At 41.8% G+C, this 19,947-nt stretch overlaps 1 protein-coding gene across 6 annotated transcripts in view; it reads right to left on the bottom strand.

The window, feature by feature from the left end:
- Positions 1-19,947, bottom strand: part of LOC126473165 (DNA ligase 3) — a 651,156-nt gene that overhangs the window by 92,610 nt on the left and 538,599 nt on the right. For all 6 annotated transcript variants that reach the window (XM_050100039.1, XM_050100044.1, XM_050100043.1 and 3 more), the window contains one exon: positions 9,626-9,714. In XM_050100039.1, the coding sequence (XP_049955996.1) occupies positions 9,626-9,714 (89 nt within the window). The remainder of the gene's footprint in view (positions 1-9,625; positions 9,715-19,947) is intronic.

Raw genomic sequence — 19,947 nt, 5'->3', positions numbered from 1 at the left:
ATATGTTTACTTTGTATTTGTGTAATCATATAAAACTATTTTTGACAGCTTTTCTGACAGCTTCGACTCCAGTGATGCTATATGTTTACAATGGAATTTCCATTTCGCGGAAATTCACGGATTACGTTTCATTTTTCAGAGATAATATTTTTGTGGTTTGTTTTTACTTGTAATTTAAGTGTTCTATGGTTTTGTGTTTATGGCGATAATTTACCGTTTTTCTTTAATAACGCCAGTAACATTTTCGTGGTATTTTTTAAGTTTAAAATCTTTTTCTTTCTTGAGGATGTCTTGCACGTATTTTTGTGAGGGAATGTAAATTTCCAAAATGTTGATTGAGTGTCCCTTATATACGTCGTGTAAAAATTTTACGCATTTTTTAAATGCAAGTAAAATGTAGACTGGTTGCTTTTGCGATTTCGTATACGTTCTTTAAATCTGATTCGGAAATTTCCACCTGTTTGCCCGATACAAAATTTATTGCAGTCGTCACAAGTAAGTTCCTAGACGCCTGGATTTGAAAAAGTGGAGATATTTTTTGTTGCTCATAATTTTGTCTTTAAGTTTTTATTCCTACTAAGTGTTATTTTTGTTTTCTCACACAAATTGTTCATCTTTTCCGATATTTGGCTTATGTATGATGCTGTAACATGGGTAGGTAGTTTTTTCTTCCCTTGTTAATGTTATCTCTTTACGTATGGCTTCTGTTTTTCGTTTTGTGTGGACCCTACTGTTCACATAATTTTAGCACTATTTTGGGGTTGAAGTTATTTCGTTGCGCTATGTAACTGCAGCGTTTTTGTTTCATTTTGTATCGTATTATTAACGCGAGGTAAATTTAAAATTCTGTTACTCACTGATTTGAAACATCCATTCTTATGCGGATTTGGGTGGGAAATTTTTTTATTGATGATAATGTCACTCGTGGTAGCTTTCTATACATTTTCTATTGGTGGTGACTGTTTTCGTTGCTCATTTTTAGGTTTAAAAAGTTTATCGATTTGTTTTGCTATGTAACCATTGTGAATTTTATGTTAGGCTTCAAGTTGTTTGCCGGCCACGGTGGCCGAGCGGTTCTAGGCGCTCAGTCCGGAACCGCGAGACTGCTGCGGTCGCAGGTTCGAATCCTGCCTCGGGCATGGATGTGTGTGATGTCCTTAGGTTAGTTAGGTTTAAGTAGTTCTAAGTTCTAGGGGACTGATGACCACAGATGTTAAGTCCCATAGTGCTCAGAGCCATTTTTTTCAAGTTGTTTAGTTGCTGATTGATTATTTGTTGTCTTCCTCATCTTCATCTACTAGTAGCAGTGTGTCATCAACATATAGTAATAGATAATTTTATTTAGGACTGCCCAGTTTGAATTAAAGAAACGTACTAAGAAACATGTCTCGTATGGCGCTTGTGATACAGTTTCACATACCTACTGCATCTGATTGTGTATAAATTTATTTTCAAATTCTAAACAGTTTTGAGTTTGAAGATTACACCAGATTGTCACACCTTGTCAGAGGCTTTTTCGATGTGTAGAGAAACAAAAAGCGTGGAAAATAGTTTACTTAGTTGATGGGAGATAATTTGGAAAGAAGGAATCAGTCGTCTATTAAGTCGTTAGAAAGGAGAACGCATTGGATGTTGGGAATAGGTGAATGTGTTGCTATGTGTTGATGGAATCGTTGGGTGAGGATAGTCTCAAGAATTTTGGTGAAACCAGGACGAACCGGAAGGACGAGTGGGATGAGATCTGAAGGAGGGGCGCTTTGTTCGTATATCGAATCGCATAATGAGAAACCATAGACGTCGTGGACTATAATCTTAGTGGAAGTAGAAAAGTAAATGTAACAATTGGGACCATGAAAACTGAAACCAACGCTCAAAATGAAACTGCTGGACGTGCGCTTCTTCAAATGCCGTTATTAACACCGGAGATACTTCCCACAAAAGACGCTGGAAGATATTACGCCAGGAATGACATCATTTTACTGCAGCGTCCGGATGCCTCCGCGACAGCCCCTCCAGGACTGCGAAGATCTGCAGCGTTAATCATGCAGCTGGGCCAACCGAGTGGTCCGCGGAAGACAAACGGCCACGCGGGGCTTGTAGCTTCAAATTCGCTCCCGATTTACGGCACAGACAATTTATTTAAGAAAAGGAAACCTTCCAATTAAGCTGCGCTGCGTCTCACGGCCGGATTTCGCGGTAAACGAACAAAGGAACTGGTGCGGAATATTCAATGGAAAGCGCTTTCGGCAGGGGAAGCCTCTACAGAGGACAGGAAACAGCGTGCTGAGCAATTTACGAACTATGAAGACAGTAGAAAGGTAATTAACTGCAGTCGCTAAGAGCGGTATTTACTTTGCAACAAATGCATTTTGCAATACTCCATGTGTGGGTGCTAAGCCTTAAATATAACATTCTTGTGTCACAGTGTTAGTTGCCGTACTCCTCCAAAACGGCTCGATCGATTCTGATGAAATTTCACATGTACATTCGGTAGGTCTGAGAATCGGTCGTAATCTATTTATCATACCCCTAAGTGATAAAGGTGGTCCACCCCCAAAAAAATTTTCTTATTTTTTTGGACAGAACTTTTTATTTTTATTTTTTTATGATTTGGCATTAAAAAGTACACACAACCCTAAATTTTCAACCTTCTACCACCAACCAAATTTAATAATTTTCAACCCCGGTCGGTAACTCATCAATTATCACTTGATCAACGGCTCAATCGATTTTGATGAAATTTTACATGTATATTCGGCACGTCTGAGAATCGGTCGTAATCTATTTTTCATACCTCTAGGTGATAAGGCTGATCCGCCCCAAAAAAAAATTTCTTATTTTCTGGTTAGAAGTTTTTATTTTTTTATGATGTGACATTAAAAAATACACACAACCCTAAATTTTCACCCTTCTACAACCAACCCCTATTTTTAATAGCGATTTTAAAATTTAATAATGTTCAACCCAAGTCGATGACTGATAAATTATCATTTTATCAGTTATCCCCGCCAGGTGTCTACCGATGATAGGCTTTCACGATTCAATAGATAGTTAATGGCAGAAACCGTACCAAAAGTAATGATTCGAATATCCCTCTTTGAATCAAGGTAACTAGACCGAGAAGTTTAACTAGGAAGCACGCGTCATTTGCCAAACCGACATTTAGGCCTAGAGCACACGCATCGATTTTTATCGTACTATCAAATTCTTTTAGTGGACAAAGAAGTTCCTATGCACTCCTTTGTTCCTCTAAAAGAATTTAATCGTGCAATACTTTTACGTACGATAAAAATCGATGTTGTGCGCTTGGCCTTATTCATAATGCTGGCGAACACGTTTCGACACGAAATTGCTGCTATATTTGTATGTTCAAGGACGAGCCGTGTATCGGCTGCAATTGTTAAATACGCGCGATCTACCGCAGAAACGCTAGAACTAATAATGGCCGATACTGTCGGACTTCCCCCTAAGTCTTTTCTCACTCCCTACACAGTTTTCGGCCATTATTATTGTTTCTGTCACGAGCTCCCGCCAACAACGGCTATCGTGTTACACGTATACATTGTGTTACACGTATACATTATTCTCATAGACTAGAGATAATTTATATGGGAAAACGTTTTCTGGGTCAGCAATAACATATAAAGATTTTCAGAAGCGGAACGAAGTTCGTCGGGTATAGCTAGTTGTAATATAGAGATTGCAGAAAGAAACCTCATAAAGAAGTCAGAGGGCGGCATAGGACGCTAGGGATTAGAAAACCGATCTGTTACAACCAACTGATACCAGTATTTCAGTTCTGAATAACCTTTATTTTTCGGTATTTATTCGGTCTCGGTTATAACAGGTTTTTTTTATTTTTTACTAATAACTGAATAAAAAATGAGATATCAGTTAGCCATAGCAGTAGCGCTAAAATTTTTCGTTTTTTAATAAACATTTTTTAAAAACTGAGTAATTTTTACTCGTGAAAAGTGCATTGGTTTAAAATATTGCGTTAAAATAATGTGGAAAGTGATCAGTGCTATTTTAATAACAACGCCAACAGAAACGAGCACCAAACACAGGCGTCAGAATTGGTGCAGGACTGCTGAGGCAATAACGTCCCTGTTGCCGTGTGTCGTGGCGTAAGGCACGCGTGTACGTGCAGTGTATGACTTGCCCCCACCTGGTCCACACGGCAGTTTCTCGCTGTAGTCGCCGGACATCCAATATATTGTACAATGGTACCAACCCTAACCTGGAAATATTTTTACCAAGTGACGTAGCAATGAAGTACAATTCTTCATTTGCTTTAAAAAATTGAAGTTCTGTCTGCCAGTTATATGAAACAATAAAAGAGGAAGGAAATTATGGTAACAGTAATAAAAGACTTCGCACCATTTTATTCATGGCACACAATACAGCGTAGCTGATCTGCCGCCTGTGTCTACGTAATATGCTATTATCCCCTTGTATCACTTGAAAACGGACAAATTAGTCCCAAAAACAGAGTTCTTCAACCACAGTGTTCACCTTTTACGACTGACTATTCGTACTGCAGAAACAATGGTATGATTCCCGATTACAACATGATTTTAGAGCACAGTTTTAGAAATTTAGAATCAATACGAGAATAATGATAATTTTTTAATACTATTCAACCACTTACTACCTCTCGAGAATAACAGCAAGCAGTGGATGGGCTAAGTTTCATTTGCTGCTTAATTTAATAGTTTGATTCTATGTATCTCGAAACTGAGAGAGTAGAAATTTTTTATTTTTTGTTCGATTTCTAAGTACAGGAAATACCAGGAATAAAAAACCGAAAATCAGTTATTTTGAGCGGTTTAACAATGAGGTTAAATTGGCGAAAAAAAATTATATAACCGATGACCATTTGTTTCAGCGATAGCCGCCATCACGACGTACACCGAATCGAGCAAAGTTTGCCAGATAACCGAAGGTAGGAAACGCACCATTGTGAAGGTACTGCCAATCCTACCAGAAATCAACACAACTTAGCTGTAATAAACGCGACTTTATGTCAAGTTTGTAGTGATGCTAGAAATGTCAAGCATTTACCGCAGGAATAGATATTTAAGAAAACAAAAGAACCCGCCCATATGCAGTAGCCGCGCGCGTTACACGCATCTCCAAGGATTCAAAGAAGCGCGACGGCCTTGGAAAAAAACCGCCGGGCGAATTAATGGCGAGGGCCCGTGTGCCAGGCCAGCATGGATTGAATGTTTAGGCGCTTTCCCACTTCCCACAATGTGAATGCTGGGCTGGTACCCTCATCCTGCATTATTTACATAATTCGCAAATATTTCAGAAACTCTCTCACACTTTCACATGGACTAACACTAGTTGTAGACAGATGACAGAACACAACTCTGTCTTGGAGGGAAGTGGGTGGCGACAGGAAATGAATCCAGTCACCTGCTACTAACATTGGCACATACAAATTAACATGCCATCCCATGAAGATGCGGGATGAGTGTAGGAAGAAGAAAAATACTTAAGTAAACAAAGATAGACGAAAAAGTAATTTCTGTTTTACTTTTCATGAGCATCTTAGTATACAGTTACTGATATTGTATGTTTGTTGTGATATTCACTGTAACTTTCTGCACATTAGAAAAAATTTTAAAAAAACTGGCCTACACATTTCATTATTAAAAACAGTGGAGTTTACAGTACACCCCCGCACGTCGACAACTTCAGCACAGTGCTGTTTCTGTAGTGCATTTTATTGCCTTAAAAAATTAATTGAATTGCTGTTCTTCTAGTGTAGCTAGAGTTGTGTTCTACTAATACTACAGTTGGTAGTTTTGGTACCATACATAAATGACTAAAAAAATGGTAGGATCAGCGGTAGCATTGATAGCATTAGTGGGGTAAGAAACATAAATGAACGTGTAAGAGAGAAACTCGGAGCTGACGTCATCTCTTCATTTTTTGATTGTTACCATACATCATTCAGTATTAGTCCAATGTCTATTTTATATCCTTACCACATATCATTCAGTTTAGTTCATTGTGTACTTCATAACCTTACAGTAAGGTTACCTCTTAACTTCTGGATTTTTATGTAACCAAAGCAATTACTTTTCATGCAGCAACAGTCTACATGCACAAACATAACATTTCTATTATTAATGATAAATACGAAAGTTGTTTATGAATAAGAGAAACATTTTTTATGTAAGTTGGATGAAGTATTGAAGCTATGTTTGAAAATTTTTGTTTTTCAGTTCTTTTATTATACCTTTTTGTTGAGGGAATTGTGTATTTTGGTACTGTATGACAAATTTCTATTGTTGTCTTTAGTTTTACTACAACATCCCTCTGTTCCACGTTACAACCAAACAATTTTCAAATGAAACCTGAATTACACAATCACAACTTCAATTTTGCTGTAAAAACTGTTCATTTGTAAGTAACAGACAGGAGGAGAACTATGCAGAACAAAATTGTTCCATAGGTTACCCAGCCATTTATAAATCCTCGAAAAGTTTCTAGATTGTTCACCGCTTCTGGTCTTTTGGGGGAAAGACAATGATTGCATGCAAGTGATCATTATGGAGTAACGCCCGACAGGTATGCAACATACCTAACGCACAGGTAATGTGGGAATGACCTTTACTGACCAAAGCTATTATGAAAACTACAGTAGTCTGCAGTAGCTTATGGCAGTCAAACAATTCTAAGTGTAGTTGATTTAATAGCTGCGCTTTATTTACTCAGTAAACATCACAGAAAAAATCTTATCCACTGATATGATTTTAAAGTTTACCTGGCATTAACTATTCAGGTTCAACAATTTATTTGATCTACTTTAACCAATAACTGCCCTCTTTAGCCTAACAGGTAATAGCTGGGTACATTAGGTTAAGTGTGCACACTTTTGTGTGCGGTTGGGTGATAGGCAGCAGTTTTATGCTTGCAGCTGCACAAAGGTGCATTTCCGACCTGTGGATAGTTGATACATTTTGCTCGATTCGGCGTCCCCTACCCTGCTCTAAACTTATTACCAGCGTTCTCTTTATACCCTGTGTAACGACAGAACTACGAAGGATGCTCAATAAGTAATGCAACATTTTTTCTCTGCCAGTTTCGGTAGTTGTGGAACATTGTGAAATATTCCCGCTTCAGCCCATATAGTTTTATGAAGTTCCGACGGGTGGCGGCGCTATAAGTAGCCTTCAAAATGGCCTATGTAGCGGAGGTGCACTATGTGATCAAAAATATCTGGACACCTGGCTGAAAATGACTTACAAGTTCGTGGCGCCCTCCATCGGTAAGGCTGGAATTCAATATGGTCTTGGCCCGTCCTTAGCCTTGATGACAGCTTCCACTCTCGCATACATACGTTGAATCAGGTGCTGGCAGATTTCTTGGGGAATTGCAGCCCATTCTTCACGGAGCGCTGCACTGAGAAGTATCGATGTCGGTCGGTACGGCCTGGCACGAAGTCGCAGTTCCAAAACATCCCTAAGGTGTTCTATAGGATTCGGGTGAGAACTCTGTGCAGGCCAATCCATTACAGGGATGTCATTGTCGTGTAACCACTCCGCCACAGACCGTGCATTACGAACAAATGCTCGGTCGTATCGAAAGATGCAATCGCCATCCCCGAATTGCTCTTCAACAGTGGGAAGCAAGAACGTGCTTAAGACATCAATGTAGGCCTGTGCTGTGGTAGTGCCACGCAAAACAACAAGGGGTGCAAGCCCCCTCCATGAAAAACACGACCACACCATAGCAGCACCGCCTCCGAATTTTACTGTTGCCACTACACACGCCGGCAGATGAGGTTCACCGGGAATTTTGCCCTACCCACACCCTGCCGTCAGATCGCCACATTGTATACCGTGAAAATCACTCCTTACAACCTTTTTCCGCTGTTCAGTCGTACAATGTTTACGCTCCTTACACCGAGCGAGGCGTCGTTTGGCATTTACCGCCGTGATGTGTGGCTTATGAGCAGCCGCTCGATCGTGAAATCCAAGTTTTCTCACCTCCCGCGTAACTGTCATAGTACTTGCAGTGGATCCTGAAGCAGATTGGAATTCCTGTATGAAGGTCTGGATAGATGTGTGCCCATTACACATTACGACCCTCTTCAACTGTCGGCGGTCTCTGTCAGTCAACAGATCAGGCTTTTGTGCTGTACGTGTCCCTTCACATATCCACATCACTATCACATCGGAAACAGTGGACCTCGGGATGTTTAGGAGTGTAGAAATCTCGCGTACAGACGTATGACATAAGTGACGCCCAATCACCTGACCACGTTCGAAGTCCGTGAGTTCCGCGGAGCGCCCCATTCTGCTCTCTCACGATGTCTAATGACTAGTGGGGTACCTGATATGGAGTACCTGGCAGTACGTGAGATCAAATATGAAAAACGTATGTTCTTGGGGGTGTCCGGATACTTTTGATCACATAGTGTATGTTCCAAGTAGAGAGCTGTCATTGAGGCGTTTTTTTTCGGATACTCATAGGCACTTGTAGAATATCTACGTAGACCCGGCAGTGAACAAAAGCACGATGAGTCTTTGAGCGAAACATATGTCATCATCGCAACAAAGTCGCGCAAAACTGTTCGATCTCCCGCGTGCCAGCCGGCCGCACACAGCTGTGATTCCAGCAGAGTTGGAACGTGCGCACTCACTCATTCGAGGTGATCGACGGATTACAATCAAACACCGTGCTGCACAACTGGACGTCTCAACAACTCAAGGCCTCACACAAGTCTGACCACCCGAGAGGAACTCACATAACTTCATTGGATAGTTCTTTCTCTTGCATCCTACAGCCCGAATCTCACACCTTCCAACTTCCATCTGTTTGGCTCAATGCAGGATGCATTTCGCGAGACGAAGTATGCGGATGATGCAGCAACTCACTGGCTCCGATATCGACCAGTAGAGTGGTACCATGTGGCGTAAGACGGCCGCATTGGTCGGAGATTGTGCTGACAAATAGGGCTTTGTGGCCAAAAGAGTGGAGAATAATATGATGCATTACAACACAAAATAAAAAAAAAGTGTTGCATTACTTATTGAATGCTCTTCATATTATACATTCTCCAAAAGAAGCCAGTTATTCCAGCGTGAAGATACGAACTTATGTTGACCATAGCGTACAGCTAGCACCTAATAATCATGCAGCTCTAGCACAATGTCAAAAGCTTACAATTAGGCACATCATCAAATCTTAGCTATTGGTGTTTCTTTATTTGGGCGTTACTTTTATTCTGAAACAAACTATACTATGGTAGTTGTCGAATTGTTGAGTGTTGTATCCGTTAGCTAATGTCAGTTCAACTTATCTACCTCACATTTGCTCTCGTTGAAGTAAATACTGGTAATAAAATGAATTTAATTCTGTCAACAGGTGCAATAATAATAATAATAATAATAATATTTATATACAAGGTACGATCTTGTGTAACTGATGTTAAACTTTAAGTCTGAGAAAAACGCAAAGTATTGTGAAAAAAATGTGGACTCCGTGATATCAAAACTAAGCAGTCGTTTCACTCAACAACAACTAACAGCCATAGTCATTTGGTAACTAACACGACGTGACCACCAAACTCGATTACCACTCACATTTTGTCGCAATAAAAGGATACCCGACAAAGTAGCGGCGCAGCAGCGCCTCCTCGTCGGTGGTGGCAGGAGGAAGAACCAGACGGACGCCAGCGAACACATCAGGCAGCGGCTGCAACACAAGACAGATGACAGGCGAACTTAGACTAAATCACATTTTGTAATAGGCCAGCGCTTGCTGTATGGTTGCGAACCATTGCACCACAGAACGTAAGTTCGTAGGCTTTCAAAGACGGTGTCATTCTGAACAAAATAATTTTGGATATTGGTGCAGTTGAACAGTTAAATGCCCTCACCACAACAAGTCAATCGAAACTTCGGCATTTTAGTTGCTTCAGTAGCTTATAATGACGCGGCCAAATACCCAAAATTATATTAGTCAAAATATTGTCGGTCTATAGTAAAGTAAAACTGATGGTAAACTTCTTAGCTTTACATGAAAGCGATGAAGTTGATCATTACTATGACAGAGTTACAAAAATTATCGGTATCATCACTCCTAACAAAGTTGTAGCTAATCTTTTTGCATTTATGACCTTAGAGGATTGTTGCTTTATGTAAGAGACAATTAGACGATTCTGAAATTTTTTTCTTCGCTGAAAGAATATGAGTCGATCGTCCAGTTTCTTAAAATTATTTTTTTAGTTTCATTTATTGAGATTCGAGCTCGTTTTTGTATAGTTTTTAGATACATAATAGGACTTTGCACCTTGTGTACTGATAGCTTAGACAATGAAAGTTCATTCCGTGACGCTAACGATGTGTAGAGATTTAGCAGTTTATGCAAAATAAACCACACTGTATTCCACGAGAACCCTTCGTTATTTTATGTACCGGGTGATCAAAAAGTCAGTATAAATTTGAAAACTTAATAAACCACGGAATAATGTAGATAGAGAGGTAAAAATTGATACACATGCTTGGAATAACATGGGGTTTTATTAGAACCACCCCATATTGCTAGACGCGTGAAAGATCTCTTGCGCGCGTCGTTTGGTGATGATCGTGTGCTCAGCCCCCACTTTCGTCATGCTTGGCCTCCCAGGTCCCCAGATCTCAGTCCGTGCGATTATTGGCTTTGGGGTTACCTGAAGTCGCAAGTGTATCGTGACCGACCGACATGTCTAGGGATGCTGAAAGACAACATCCGACGCCAATGCCTCACCATAACTCCGGACATGCTTTACAGTGCTGTTCACAACATTATTCCTCGACTACAGCTATTTTTGAGGAATTATGGTGGATATATTGAGCATTTCCTGTAAAGAACATCATCTTTGCTTTGTCTTACTTTGTTATGCTAATTATTGCTATTCTGATCAGATGAAGCGCCATCTGCCGGACATTTTTTTAACTTTTGTATTTTTTTGGTTCTAATAAAACCCCATGTCATTCCAAGCATGTGTGTCAATTTGTACCTCTCTTTCTACATTATTCCATGATTTATTCAGTTTTCAAATTTATACTGACTTTTTGATCACCCTGTAGCTAAACACTTCTGATAAAAACGATGATGCAGCCACAGCGGGAAACGATACCATTGCGAGAACCCGACCAGTTACAATACGACTACTGCAAAACAGTGGTTGAAATCAAGATCTATACTGTGGGTCTACCTTCGAGCATGGGTGTGAGTTTTAAATGTGCCTTGACTGTGTGTGTGCTATTTAGAAACTCACTTAAAACTCAACACATATTCCTGTTTAATGCACGTTGAATGTAAGTTGAACGTACATTAAATAGGAATATGTGCTACGTCTAACAACAGATACTGTTACATTCGACCCAAATTAGTTACCTGTATAGCATAGATATAAAAGCCAAAGTTAATTTTGAAATCTTAAAAGCAATATTTAGGTATGTTTGTAGTGACCAGGGACAGACGACGATTCCATGTAATGCGGAATAGTCTTTACCACTAAGTCAGTAAACTTTAATTCGGCAACCATGTGCTCTCTCACTCTGATATATTAAAAACATGAGTTAATGTACTACATTGAAATATAGGGCGTTTCACGTACTTTGCGTGCGCCGTGCGTCGTTGCATGGAAATCAAAGCCGTGGATGGAGGCTCCGATCGTCGCATACACTGTGACCCTTTTTTTCGGTCTCTAGACGGCGGTATATTGGCTTCAGTCAAACGAAGCGGGTTAGGAGCGGCCTTAGAAGGAAGTCGGAAAACGCCGTTGGACCACTGAGCACTTCAGTTGTCCCCCACGCGGCTACCCCTGCTGGTTAGCCCACCCTTCCGTCACAGTAGGGTAGCGCAATAGCCTACATCCAGGCGAGCCTAAAAGTGATAAATCCTCGCTGGGTAGCAAGAGTACATCGTGAGATTCGTCACCTCGTTCTTCGCCAGCAACAATAGAGGTCATCTTCAGCAGGAACCAGAATACATCACCCACGCAGTCCGAAGTTCGCACTTTGCCACCAGTTTGGAATCAACTGCCTGCAGCAAACAGCCCACGAGGATAGAAACTGCTGCAGCCCTCAGTACAAAGATGTCGGTAATGGGTTAAGTCTGGACGGGTGTTTCATTCTGGAAGGGAATGTTTTGTTATGGGAATTTGTTCTCAGCTAGGATAGATTCGTATACATCTCTAAGCTAAACTCAACATATACTTTACGTGTTGCAATAAACCAGCGTTGGGATACATTGCACTAACTTATTTCTGTAGCAGTTCCATAATCCAACCAGTTGCGGTAGCAAAATCGGTAGCACAGAAAACCACAGTACATCAGCATCAAATTCTTTTGTCAATAACATCGGCACAATCTGGAACAGAAATCTTACAGAGTAACGGTAGTTCGTCGACTGACAAATACACTGTTACTCGACGTGAGTACTGCAACCGGCTATTGAAATCTGTGCCTGATGGACAGATTGATACTGAAATGTTCTTTTTGTAATGAATCACGGCTGAACTTATTGCCAATGTGTCTATGACAATATTAGGTGTTTCCCGATGACAGGAGCTATCCAATTAATACTGGCACGGCCGCACTAGCGATGGTCTTGCTTTGCAATGCATGAAATGATCATGGGTTTTTTCGTTACTTGTTAATTCGGTGAAAACTGGTTGGAGTACATGTGAGACGTGTCGAAGTAGCAAACATTCTAGATCCCAGTCGAGCTCTAGTTTTTCGTCTGTTTTTCTGAGAACATGCTAAGCAGCTGGCCTATATAATCGATATCCGACTGCTGCAGAGGTGGAGCAGTTGGAGAGCGGTGTTGAAGAGTGGGGCTGCGGACAGAGTGGAGAGCACGAGCTTGGTGTGGCTGTCTGCGAGTAGCTGTGGTCAAGAGAGGACACACCGATCTGAGCAGTACTCTATCGCTGGCCGCTGACACACGCAGCATGGAAAGCAGTGGACCCTGCAGCTGGTGGTGAGGCGGTCAGCGCGGGGACGGTACCTGTGTCCGTCAGTTGCTGCTCGACTATTCTGTATCACCGTGCGTGGAATGGCAAGGCATCAGCGAGGACAGCCGAACGTGCAGCTGATATTCGACTACGTGCTAAGACAGCCGGAACGTGAATCTGGGAAATCGCGAACATAATTAAAGTGTGTTACAGTTCTGCTCAACACAGGTAAAATCTCACTGCCCTACTGTAATTTGATACACTATGTTCAATTTGGCTGTCTTATTCATTCGGAGAGAAAGACTAACGTCTGAAGTTTTCAGAAATAGACCGGTCAGATGTGTGGGTACTGCTTAAGAATTGAACTGCTTTTAATTACAGACATTTAAAAAAGTTTTTCATCATTACGGTTTGCAGAACTCCTGAAGATATACGTTGACTGTGGATATTGTATCAAAGACGCAATCCCTTTGACTGTTCAGAGATGTCACTAAACCCGCCCAACCACGCATGAGCAGCGCCTGTTAGACGGAAGGGGTACAACAGCAGATCAGTTCCAGTCATTCCACGAGCAAGGAGGTATACGGCTCGTGTTGTCTGTAGTTCGACCATGCCTGTACGGTAACTACCGCGGTTCCACCGCGTCCGCATGGTTCCTTTGTGCCGGGAAGGGCTCTCGACAAAGGAAGTGTCCAGACGTCTCGGAGTGAACCAAAGCGATGTTGTTCGGACATGTAGCAGAACTGTCGATGGCGTGCCTCAGCAGGCCACAGAAGACCTACTAGTGCAGTGGATGACCGCTACCTAGGGATTATAGCTCGGAGGAACCCTGACAGCATCGCCACCAAGTTGAATAGTGCTTTTCGTGCAGCCACAGGACGTCTTGTTACGACCCAAACTGTGCGCATAGGCTGCATGATGAGCAACTTCGCTCCCGACGTCCATGGCGAGGTCCATCTTTGCAAGCACGATACCGTCCAGCGCGGTATACATGGGCCCAACAACATGCTGAATGGACCGCTCAGGATTGGCATCACGTTCTCTTCACCGATGAGTGTCGCATATGCTTTCAACGAGACAATCGTCGGAGACGTGTTTGGAGGCAACCCGGACAGGCTGAACGCCTTACACACACTGTCCAGCGAGTGCATCAAGGTGGAGGTTCCCTGCTGTTTTGGGGTGGCATTATGTGGGGTCAACGTACGCCGCTGGTGGTCATGGAAGGCGCCGTAACGGCTGTACGATACGTGAACACCATCCTCCGACCGACAGTGCAATCATATCGGCTGCATATTGGCGAGGCATTCGTCTTCATGGACGACAATTCGCGCCCCCATCGTGCACATCTTGTGAATGACCTCCTTCAGGATAACGACATCGCTCGATTACAGTGGCCAGCATGTTCTCCAGACATGAACCCTATCGAACATGCATGGAATAGATTGAAAAGGGTTGTTTATTGACGACGTGACCCACCAACCACACTGAGGGATCTAAGCCGAATCGCCGTTGAGGAGTGGGACAATCTGGACCAACACTGCCTTGATGAACTTGTGGATAGTACGCCACGACGAATACAGGCATGCATCAATGCAAGAGGACGTGTTATTGGGTATTACAGGTACCAGTGTGTAAAGCAATCTGGACCACCACCTCTGATGGTCTCGCTGTATAGTGGTACAACATGCAAAGTATAAAAAGGGCGAAAACGATGTTTATGTTGACCTCTATTCCAATTTCCTGTACAGGTTCCGGAGGTCTAGGAACCGAGGTGATGTGTGTATTAGGTTAAAGTTAAGTGGTGAGTGTACATTTTATATACTTTTTAAATGGGTATATACGATTGCTAATCACAAGAAAAGCTTTATAAATTTTCTGCCTTATTGCAAGACTAACGCGTTTACAGCGTAGTTGCTTAAACGTCAGTGTGATCAGTAAAGACCTGGTAAGGCAGTTAACGGCATACGAAGTTTTTATTTTTTGAAGTTGTAATTTTTATCAACTTGTGTTCTACATAAATCTGAAAAGAGAATTTACTTGCGTAGACAATATTTTCGAGAACTAATCTTTTTAGTAAGAATTAACAAATACAACAAGGTGCAACTGTGCAGCATTGAATGATTCTTGTTTCGGCTGCTATTGTCAGATAATTGTTTTTGTAAAAGTTCCTCGAAACATTCAATAAACCTCCAGCACGTTCCGCTTCCCTAATCTCGTGTTTTCTCATTGTTCAATACTGGTCACGTGCTGATCAAAAATTATGTATTATGTGGGAAAAATCGGTCCAACAACTTGTGTTACCCAAATTGCACACCACACTCTCGTTTTTGCGTATTTCAAAAGCGAGGATTTTCACATCTCTGACGTCCATTTTTCTGCAGCTTCATGTACGCTGATGAAAACAGTCATGCTCCAACACAACGAAAGAAAATTTCAGATCGTCCTCTCCATCAAATATCGATATTACTTCGAAATAACATCGATATATATTGTCGAACTCAGATATACAATATTAAATATCGAACGCGATATTTTTATTGTCTATCTTTTCTTGATTCATAGGCACTGTAGTTCTTATCAGCAGATTTCTTGCCCATTCCAACTACTACTAATCTTTGCAATCCGACAGTAAGAGCCTTACAAAATAGTTCACATGGCTCTCAGCACTATGGGACTAACATCAGTCCCATAGAACTTAGAACTACTTAAACCTAACTAATCTAAGGACATCAAACACATCCATGCCCGAGGCAGGATTCAAACCTGCGAACGTAGCAGTCGCGTGGTTCCGGACTGAAGCGCCTAGAACCGCTTGGCCACCGTGGCCGGCTAAGTGCCTTACAGTGGAGTTAATTTAATTGCAGTACTGCAAATGAGCACCATATTTGAACATGAATCTATCTATACTGCATATTCATTAAAGTTTGTTGCTTTCGTGTGTAAGTCCTATCATTGCAAATGACACGTACAGCGTGCAAAATACACAAATTTTGTGAGAGTACTGTATGCGAATGGTGGAAATTATTACTCCTAGCTCCCAACTGTGGGATTCTCTCAACCCCAGATTGCATGGATCAAGAAAAGATAGACGCACTATAAAAGTAACGTTCACTCGGCACAGGTCACGCGCATCATTGATATGGTATTTAAGGGAAAATGGTCTCTGTTGTCTAGTCGTCATTTCACACCTATTTCTCATAAATTGCTCATAATCACTGTATATTCCAAGCCTATTCTGTTTCGTCCGAAAGAGTGGCTTTCTTAGTAAATTTGGTTGTCTCAGATAACGAAACAGTCTTATAGGAGAACATATTAAAGAGTAGTTTTAATGTCTATCGGTGATCATTTTTCTTTTCGTTAGTTAACTTTTTGGAAATAAGTAATTTCATAGTATATTCTGTGGTGTCTAGGAAAGCTCCGTACTCGGTTCACTAGGCAAACAATTCAAACAAATCGTATTAATGAGTCTTAGTATAAAAAAATAAATGACAATACTTAACGTTGACAATTACACAGAAGTGTCGCAAGCAAAGGGCGACATACAAAATAATCAATCTTCTTCAGTATAGACAAACACAAGTCTGTGCTACATAGCTACAAGCGAAGTAACTAGAGTCCACACTGCTGTACAAGTGCCTAATCTCGAAGCTGCCATTCGACTGCGGCGTCACCAGTCGGTCGCGGCGTTTGTGTCCTCTTCACATAGGGGCCACTGCTACCGCGTTGGCCGGCCGGTGTGGACGAGCGATTCTAGGCGCTTCAGTCTGGAACCGCGCGGCCGCTAAGGTCGCAGGTTCGAATCCTGCCTTGGGCATGGATGTGTGTGATGTCCTTAGGTTAGTTAGGTTTAAGTAGTTCTAAGTTCTAGGGGACTGATGACCTGAGATGTTAAGTCTGCGTTGTCGTCCTGGAGAGGGTTCGGCCAGTGCGATTGGCTGACGTCTTTTCATAGGCATCTTTCCTCTGTCGTTCCCGACTGACGTGCCGGTGCTGGACTTTACACCGTAACACATTGTCTCTTACTGGTTAATGTCGGATATGATAAAGTATTTCTCAATTTTTAAGTGTTGGTTAATCATTTGTGACTTCGATCATTTTTTTTAATCTTGTAATTACTGAAAGTGCCGACCGATATATCGAAATATCAATATTTTTGTCTCGGTAATGACGACGTCTCATAGAAACATCGATAAGATATACATCACTATTTTTAAAAATTTGTCCATCCCTATCAAAAACTGCAGTAGCTAGTTGCAGTACTGACGTCACGCACCGGTACCGCAATTGGTTAGTCGATGAACTAAAGTCACTTTGTAAGGTTTCAGTTTCAGTTTACACACAGCTCTGTTAGCAGAAGTTGCTAACAAACGTCTGAAGTGCTAAATGACACAACGATTTTTCTCTATTTCCTTCTGAGGCCGCACCCAGTTCGTCTAGTTAAAACCGAAAGCCCACTAGCCAGAGTCCGAGCGAAGGGGCGCACAGTATGCGGAGATCGGAGCCTGCCTCCTCGGCTTTCGTTTCCGCGTTACGACGGACATAGCGTCGCGTCATACGTGACACTTTGTTCCGCGTTCTGGTCCTAGGCAGACCAATCGGGTCCGACCGATCGCCGTGTCATCCTCTGCCAATGCTGTCATCTGAGGCGGTATGGAGGGCCATGTAATCACAGCACACAGCTCGTCCGGTCGTCGTCCGGTTTCTCGACCTCAACACCAGTACTAATCGGTCGAGTAGCTTCTCAGTAGGCCTCATAGCACTGTCCTCTCACCAAGGAAAAAACTAAGGCAGTACACGGAATCGAACCCGCATCCCTGCGTGGCATTCAGCCGTGCTGATCACTTAGGTACACGGAGAGACGAAACTCTAAGTGCTGCGTAAAATATTATGTCAGATGTCAAGATTCATTTCAGTGTAGAACAAGAAGTCTTTGCTATTGTACACACCGCAGTACTCTAATAACTGATTGAATTGTGTATAAAAAAGGCCAATAAAAAATTAATATCCTTATTTTCAGTGGTGTGCCAGGAGAGCTCAAAAATGGAAATCTAGCATAGTGGCAGCTAACAACTTTTGTTTTCGAGAAACTTGGACTTAAGACGCGTTTCTCAACGTTGTACCGCAAATTGGAGACAGAAAACGATACAATGAAGATAAGAAAAGCTGAAACAACCCACACTCCTGGGAAATTCTTCGTGGATTAATTGTTGAATGCGTTGTAGACAACCAGTAACTGGCAAACGCGGAATTAAAAAAAAAAAAAAAAAAAAAAAAAAAGGTTCAAATCGCTGTAATTACTATGGGACTTAACATCTGAGGTCATCAGTCCCCTAGAACTTAGAACTACTTAAACCTAACTAACTTAAGGACATCACACACATCCATGACCGAGGCAGGATTCGAACCTGCGACCGTAGCAGTCGCGCAGTTCCAGACTGAAGTACCTAGAACTGCTCGGCCACCGTGGCCGGCCGCGGAATAAAACTGAGTACTGCTATGGACGGGGCAGTAAGAAGAGGATGACAGGGGCGGGGGCAGAGCTACTGAAAGAAACAGAAACTTGTCGAAAGAAAACTATTATTAAAGCAAGTAACCTCCCCACCCACTACTGATTAAAAAATCGAACTCCACTTTAAGAAATGTTAGTTCTTCTCGTATTTCAATATTCTTGACGTCATATGTTATGGACTTTGGAGTCTTACAATGATATCAGGTACTTTCAATTAAATATGTGGATAATGTTTGTAATATATGTTGTGAATAGAGTTAGTAGCAGAGTAGTAATAAATTAAAACGTCATGCCAGACGCTTAAATAATGCTGCATGAAAAGCTAACGTACAGCAAATGATAATTTTTTCCCTTTCATTACTTTGTAGGATGTGAAAGCAGAAAAAATTTCGAAAAAGTTTGAAATTATGCCTTAAGTTTTCTGGAGGACACTAAGTGATGATATTCTCAACTACCAGATGAATATACTATGGGTAATTTGCGCACAGTGAGCTCCAATGCCTCAAGACATATTCACAGTTTCTAACTGTAATACCTGCCTTACTCTGTTAAAGCTTTAATGTAAAACTTACCTCTTAATGAGTGGATTCTAAAAGCATTTTAAATTTTTAAGTTCCGCTGATAACTATACGTAACAATGAAAATGAAATTTTTTTTTGCTCCTAGAAACCGTTAGATATGCAACCTGTAACTAGTTCTGTGAAGCGTGCACCGTGTTAGCTGTTACGCTTTGGTTACATTCAGTTAAAAAGCGCCGCCGCGCTTGCTAACTGAATGGAACAAAAGCGTAACACTCAGGACAGAGGAGTTTGATAGGCCTCTACAGAGAGCTACTCAGTGGATCAGGTTAACCTGAGAGATACCCAGAATTTCTAACAGTGCTCTCCCTTCCGCTGTCCACAGACCCGCGATAGGAGGCGATGAGGAAATGTATGGGGCGGTCATTAAACGAAAGGTATAGAATGGACATCGACACTGCGTGTTCCACTATAGACTGACGTGACAGAAGTCATGGGATATCGCGCTGGACCTCCTTTTGCCCGAAGCAGTGCAGCAGCTTGACGTGGCATGGACTCAATAAGTCAGTGGTAGTCCCCTGCAGAAATATTGAGTCATGCCGCCTCTACAGCCGTCCATGATTGCGAGTGTTGCCTGTGGAGGATTCTCTGCACGAACTGACCTCTCCATTACGTCTCATAAATGATCCAAGGGATTCATATCGAGCGATCTTGGTACGCAAATCATTCACTTGCATTGTCCAGAATGTTCTTCAAACCAACCGCGAACGATTGTGACCCGATGACATGGTGAGTTGTCATCCATAAAAATTCCACAGTTGTTTGGGAACGACAAGTCCAAAATGACTGCAAATCGTTTACAAGAAGCCGAACAACTATTTCCAATCCATGTTCGGTTCGGTTGGACCAGAGGACCCAGTCCATTCCATATCAATTAGAGTCGACACCATTGTGGA

This window comes from Schistocerca serialis, chromosome 4 (genome assembly GCF_023864345.2).
Source record: "Schistocerca serialis cubense isolate TAMUIC-IGC-003099 chromosome 4, iqSchSeri2.2, whole genome shotgun sequence".
NCBI lineage: Eukaryota > Metazoa > Arthropoda > Insecta > Orthoptera > Acrididae > Schistocerca > Schistocerca serialis.
The sequence above is the reverse complement of the archived record's forward strand: the minus strand, read 5'-3'. Positions and strand labels throughout refer to the sequence as shown.